The sequence below is a fragment of the Syngnathoides biaculeatus genome, chromosome 14, assembly GCF_019802595.1.
Source record: "Syngnathoides biaculeatus isolate LvHL_M chromosome 14, ASM1980259v1, whole genome shotgun sequence".
NCBI lineage: Eukaryota > Metazoa > Chordata > Actinopteri > Syngnathiformes > Syngnathidae > Syngnathoides > Syngnathoides biaculeatus.
In genome coordinates, this window is record NC_084653.1 from 23,501,146 (window position 1) to 23,507,934 (window position 6,789).

The following is a 6,789-nucleotide window of genomic DNA, read 5'->3' on the forward strand; positions in this document are numbered from 1 at the left end:
CCGTGTCCTCCACTCGTTGCGGGAGTACCAAGATGGCGGCCGAGTGAAATTAAAAAGGTTGCACAGCTGTCCAGTCAACTTTGTGATGATGTCAGTAACCGTGCCGTAAAAGAGGCCACGCAGTTGCGTTTTTTATTTTACGGCAGATGGTTGTGCTTTACGGCACCGTCGCATCTGTCACCGCGGCTGAACTTTTTGCAGCTATGCGGTAAGTTCGTATTTACACAAATCGTGGCGAAAGGGTGGCGAAAGTCTACAGCACCAAAACTTATATGTACTTATACTCGTCGTATTGACATCGGCGCACACCAATTTCACCTGTAATGTCACTGTCATACAGAAAAGGGCAAAAGTCCAACTTGTTGTTGTGTTCCAGGGTTCGTTTAACGACGCTTCACTTGTCACTTGACAAACCCGCCATGTTGTTTTTTTTTAATAGCTCTTGGAATCCAGCTTTAGTAAAATCATGTATCAAGAATAAATGTAATGTAATGTAATAAAATGGAGCTCCATAAATGTTTTATCTATCCATCCAGCCATTTTCTGAGCCGCTTATCCTCACGAGGGTCCCGGGAGTCATGTCAAATTTGACTAGATGTCTTAAAAATTCTGAACATTGAATTTCACACTTAAAAATTGAGCGCTTTCTTGAGTAGGACTACCAATTTATACAAAAAAAAAAAAAACATCCATCCATTATCCTCACACTATTAGTAATTTTGCTCAAATGACCTTTGATTCTGTTATTTATAATTAATGCTAACCATCTATGTGAAGACATGTTAAATATTTCTTCAGAATAGTTATTAAAAATGATTTAACAAGGTAAGGGATAGGGCAGTTCTCACGTGCCCCCACCCGCCCTATGAATTGATTGAGTTGGACTCACCGACTCAAATACCACACAACACTTGGGATAAAAATGTATTTTTCAGGTTGTAGGAATACGTCGATATACAGGAGTGCTATAAATGGGCCAAGCTATTATTAAAAAAAATAATAACTCGCAATGAAAAGACGGCCTCTATAATTTCCCATTCAGGTCTTTTCTGCTGGCGCGTCTCCTCCTGTTCCCGCTGCTAGCGAACAACGTCGCAGGCGGGGACAGCGCCAGAAAGCCCAACGTCGTTCTGGTGATGGCCGACGACTTGGGTATCGGCGATCTGGGTTGCTACGGCAATAACACCATCAGGTCGGCGCAAAATGGTGTTGCATTCACGTGCGCTTGTGTTCAACGACACGCTCCGTCATCCCTTGCAGGACCCCCAACATAGACAGGCTGGCCTCCGAGGGGGTGAAGCTGACTCAGCACATCTCGGCCGCCCCGGTGTGCACCCCGAGCCGGGCTGCTTTCGTGACTGGACGTTACGCTATCCGCTCAGGTTTTAAATATTTTTTTTTTATGAAGACTTTGAGTATACCGTGCATACTTTGTCTTTGTTTACACGTGACTCCGTTCAGGGATGGCAGGGTCAGGCGCGGTACAGGTGAACTTGTTCCTGGGGGGTTCGGGTGGGCTCCCGCCCGGGGAGACCACTTTTGCCAAGAGACTGCAGCGGCAAGGATATACCACCGGCCTAGTTGGTGAGAGCGTTATTTATTGAGCATATTGCCGCTTCCTCTCTGAACCGTGGTCATCAGCAACCCCTAGTGGTCCGCAGGTGTGTTGCTTCAAATCGCACGTTTCTACGTCCTCGCCGAGCGTCTCGACCGCTAACTGTCGCGTAAACAATACTCTGCAAACCGACGCAGGTAAATGGCACCTCGGCGTGAGCTGTGAGCGCAGAGAGGATCACTGCCACCACCCCAACCGGCACGGTTTCAGCTTCTTTTACGGCCTGCCGTTCACCTTTTTTAACGACTGCGTTCCGGGAATGGGGACGAGCATCCGGGCCGGCCTGCAGCGCACGCTCCGCAATTTGTCCGCGTTGCTGGCGGTTGGCCTCGTCACGCTGGTAAGGTCTGGTAAACGCACATACAGTACTATAAGGATGCGTCAAATACCGTCATTTCTCGAAAAGAATGCGCAATTTTTTGCCCAAGCATATTTTCAGAAAGTCAAGCGGGCGCATTATATTTAGGTAAGGATGAAAAACGAGAAAAATACCATCACGTTGTGTGGTCGCATACAGGTATACATATAAATTTCAATGTGATATTCGAGGTCTTTTGTTACACATATATATTACAGTAATGTGCGCCACCAACCTGAACTCTGACCTCCTTGGGGGTCGCTTTGCATTTCTACTGCACCAAACATCATAAACGACTGGTTGGTGGTGCGCATTGTTCATTGGTAGAAGGGTTTTCCAGATTTTTTTTTTTTTTTTTTTTTTTTTTTTTTTTGCGCATTATACTTGAGGACGCATTATACTCGAGAAATTACGGTAATTAAAAAAATCTGCGACAGACCCCACACTTGAAGTTAAACAAATGTGTAAATATATATATATATATATATATGTGTATGTGTGTGTATATATATATGTGTGTGTGTATATATATGTGTGTGTATGTATGTATATATGTGTATATATATATGTGTGTGTGTGTGTGTGTGTGTGTATAAAACAATTTTGATTGTAATGTATGTGGTGTGGTAACATAATACTATAAAAACTATAATAATTCTTAGTATTATTCCTAACATACAATGGTGAATATCACTGACATGCTAATCGTTAGCATTGAGAGTTGTAGTTTTATTTGACCAAAAATGGTGGGACAACACATGTAGACATCATAGACCATTACTCGCGGGCATATATAATTGATCCTTTTGAAAAATGACTAATAATAAATAAATGTACCAAGTAGTATTAGTTATAAATATGTCTATTATTCTTCATTTGTGTCTCCGAGGCCATATTACACAATACTGCCTCCCCATAGCACACCATATAAAGCGCCAGATTCAACCAGATAGTAGCATTCCATTCTGATCCACAAAATGTTGAATGCTTTATGTTGTTTAATTTTAAGTTAGACCGAATTGCTATTTTTATCCATCCAGCCATTTTGTGAGCCGCTTATCCTCACAAGGATCCCGGGAGTCATGTCAAATTTGATGAGATGTCCTAAAAATTCTGAACATTGAATTTGAACCAAAATAAAAAAATGGGTGCGGAGATGAAACCGGGCTTCACCTCCCATTTAAAAAAAAAAAAAAAAAAATCCCAGAAAGTGAAGGTCAGAAATTGAAAAAGAAACGAGCACTTTCTCTCAAGCGTGTGCAATTGTTCATCTTTAATGAAATATTGATATATTTGACGCGTGTTTGGATTCAGTCAACCGCAATCTGAGGGAAAACGTCCATTTCTGTAAAAACTAATATCCGGAAGAGGTAATCATCGCGACATCAATCACCGACTTATAAATCTCGCAGATTTACTCGCGGCCGTAAAAGTCGATATCGCTCTCCTCCAAAACGACATCAAATGAATTCATCTCACTCGCGTTATCAGCGGCTCACTTGATTGCTCCGAGAAGGCGACGCGGTGGGAGGTCTCGCGTTTTTTATGTTTTTTTTTTTTTTTGGGTGATATCTTTTTGGTCAAAGACGGTACACGCATTGTAGTGTATGAAGTGGCGTCTGCCACCACAAACGGAAAAGATTTTATTGCCTTTATGGCCGGTCGCCCCCCCCCCCCCCCCCCCTAATTATATAACACGTCAACCTTTAAGTGGATGACACAGCTGGCGGCTTTGTCCGCTTGCAGGTCTGTGCCCGCGCTCGGGGCTTTGTCGACGTCAGCCCGCGGCTCCTGGTGGCCCTTCTCTCGTCCAGCGTCCTGGCGGTGGCGGTGTGGTACGTTCCCTTCGGACTGCTGCCCAGGTGGAACTGCATCGTCATGAAGGACCGGGACGTAGTGGAGCAGCCCCTAACGGTGGAGACGCTGCCTCTCAGGATGCTGACGGAAGCGCAACGTTTTATCGAGAGGTTAACGGAAAGCACTTCTCGTGTTTGGGAATGTTTGCGTTTCAGATTTATTGTTAATGGTGTGGCGCTGCGGCACGGTGGCTCAGCTGGAAAGCGTTGGCCTCACAGTCCTGAGGTCCCGGGTTTGATCCTGGACCCGCCTTTGTGGAGTTTGCAGGTTCTCCCTGTGCCTTGCGTGGGTTTTCCTCCAAAAACACGCAACATTAATTGGACACTCTAAATTGCCCCAAGGTCTGATTGTGAATGCGGCTGTTTGTGCCATGCAATTGGCTGGCGACCAGTTCGGGGTGAACCCCGCCTCCTAAGGGTTGACAGCTGGGATAAGCTCCTGCACTCCCCGCGATCCTTGTGAGGATACGCGGCTAAGAAAATGGATGTTAATGGTGTGGTAGGTGTGATTGTGAGTGCGGCTGTTTGTCTCGATGTGCCCTGCGATTGGCTGGCGACCAGTTCAGGGTGTACCCCGCCTCCTGTCCGTTGACAGCTGGGATAGGCTCCAGAACACCCCGCACCCCTCGTGAGGATAAGCTGCGAGGAAAATGTATGGATGGATTGATGTTAATGGTGTGGTGGTGAGGCACGGTGCCTCAGCTGGAAAGCGCCGGCCTAACAGTTCTGGGGTCCCGGGTTCGATCCCGGACCCACCTGTGTGATTGTGAGTGCGGCTGTTTGTCTCTGTGTGTAGGCTCCAGCACTCCCTGCGACCCTTCTGAGGATAAGCGTCTAAGAAAATAGATGGATGGATGGATGGATGGATTGTGTGGTCAGTCCAACGGTAGATCTGCTTTTCTTCTCTCCAGGAATGCTGATCGTCCGTTCCTCCTGTTTTTCTCGCTGGCCCACGTGCACACGCCGCTCTTCCACACAGCGGCCTTTGCCGGCAGAAGTCGCCACGGTCACTACGGCGACGACGTGGAAGAGATGGACTGGCTCGTCGGTAAGAAAGCGAGGACGGCGTAATCTCCAAATTGGAATGCCGCAAAATTAGAAAATTTGTTGTGGGATCGGAACGAACTAGAGCATCGCGGAACACTGATAGAAGAATTTTACTGTACATCGTGACTGGTCTTGTGTTTTTGTAGGTGAGCTCACGAAGACTGTGGATTCACTGGGCCTGGCCAACAACACTCTTATATACTTTGCATCAGACCACGGAGGACACATCGAGGATCACCAGAAAGGAGGATGGAATGGCATCTATCGAGGTACGGCGATGGCTCTGTTCTCGACCATAATCCGTTCCAGAATACGCGATTTGTTCAAAAACCGAATCGATGTTTCCCATTACAATGAATAAAAAAAGAAATAATGCGTTCCAAGCCTAATAATATGGCTTTTTAAAGCATTCTTTTTAGCTTTTCCGGATAATAAACTGCATAGTAGAAATACATGTATAGTTTAAATACTTTATATAATAAAATGATTTCAGAAATATATTTATTTGTTGGTTAAAATGTATGCTTTAGTAGTAGAGTACGCTCGGCTGGGAGTGCATTGCCGTATTTGTAGCTACTCGGTCCCCATCCTTTTTTTTTTTTTTTTTTTTATTCATAAAAGTGCAGAATAGCACTAAACAAGCAACTTGCCTTCTTTGGAGCCATGATTGGGGGTTAATGCGGTAATCCTCAATAGGACGAAAGACAACAGTCACTACCCGGACACGTCTGTGTACAGAGGCTGCATTATACAGAATAACAAAAGTGCGCTGGTTGCGCCGCGCGCGTTATGTCATTTCCGTTTTTTTTTTTTCTTTTCGGGGGGCGTTCGAATAGACAATAACAAAACGGGTCGTGGGTCAGCTGGTCTGGCCGCGCGCATATGTTATTTCCGGGTTTTGTCGGGGGCGTTCGAGTACCGATTTTCGTTCGAAAACAGAAGCTAAAAAAATTGAGGGTACGTTCAAGAACCGAGGATTATATCCACCATAGAAGTAACAAAAGGCTCCTATTTTACTTACTTCCAACAAGATATCCATCCATCCATTTTCTTAGCCGCTTATCCTCACAAGGGTCACGGGGAGTGCTGGAGCCTATCCCAGCTGTCAACGGGCAGGAGGCGGGGTACACCCTGAACTGGTTGCCAGCCAATCGCAGGGCACAAGGAGACAAACAGCTGCACATGCAATCACACCTAGGGGCAATTTAGAGTATCCAATTAATCCATCCATCCATTTTCCCTGCTTCTTATCCTCACAAGGGTCGTGGGAGTGCTGGAGCCTATCCCAGCCGTCAGCGGACAGGAGGCGGGTTACACCCTTAACTGGTCACCAGTCAATCGCAGGGCATGTAGAGACAAACAGCCGCACTCACAATCACACCTAGGGGCAATTTAGAGTGTCCAATTAATCCATACATCCATTTTTCATGTTTTTGGGATGTGGGAGAAAACCGAAGTGCCCGGAGAAAACCCACGCAAGCACAGGGAGGACATGCAAACACCACACAGGCGGGTCCGGGATTGAACCCGGACCTCAAAGTTTTCCAGCTGAGCCCACCGTGCCGCTCCAACAAGATATTATGTTTATTTATTAAGTCAATGTTTTATTTTTGTTTTTTTATTTTCACATTCTTAGGTCATACAAGTGTGAAAAGAAGTTAACAAATCAATTGAAAAAAAAAAAAAAGTGTAAACTCTCCTAATTTGTTCCCATCAAGGTGGGAAAGCTATGGGAGGCTGGGAAGGTGGCATCAGAGTCCCTGGTATCTTCCGCTGGCCGGGCAGACTGGCAGCCGGGAAAGTGGTGAACGAGCCCACCAGCCTGATGGATCTCTACCCCACCTTGAAGTTTCTGGCTGGGGACACCCAACCTGACAGGTTTTGTCGAGATTTTTTCCCTCCCGAGTTTTATA

The 6,789-nt window shown here is 45.8% G+C and overlaps 1 protein-coding gene across 4 annotated transcripts in view; it reads left to right on the top strand.

Annotated features, from left to right (window-relative positions):
• The first annotated feature begins 110 nt into the window (after positions 1 to 110).
• The window catches only part of arsh (arylsulfatase H), a 34,535-nt gene continuing 27,856 nt past the window's right edge, over positions 111 to 6,789 (top strand). For 3 of the 4 annotated variants that reach the window (XM_061842602.1, XM_061842603.1, XM_061842604.1), the window contains exons 1-9: positions 111 to 208; positions 1,043 to 1,192; positions 1,261 to 1,382; positions 1,462 to 1,584; positions 1,642 to 1,955; positions 3,720 to 3,940; positions 4,741 to 4,877; positions 5,023 to 5,145; positions 6,595 to 6,754. In XM_061842602.1, coding sequence (XP_061698586.1) covers positions 147 to 208; positions 1,043 to 1,192; positions 1,261 to 1,382; positions 1,462 to 1,584; positions 1,642 to 1,955; positions 3,720 to 3,940; positions 4,741 to 4,877; positions 5,023 to 5,145; positions 6,595 to 6,754 — 1,412 coding nt within the window. In that variant the 5' untranslated portion in view covers positions 111 to 146. The remainder of the gene's footprint in view (positions 209 to 1,042; positions 1,193 to 1,260; positions 1,383 to 1,461; positions 1,585 to 1,641; positions 1,956 to 3,719; positions 3,941 to 4,740; positions 4,878 to 5,022; positions 5,146 to 6,594; positions 6,755 to 6,789) is intronic. The other variant, XM_061842605.1, reaches the window with a different exon arrangement.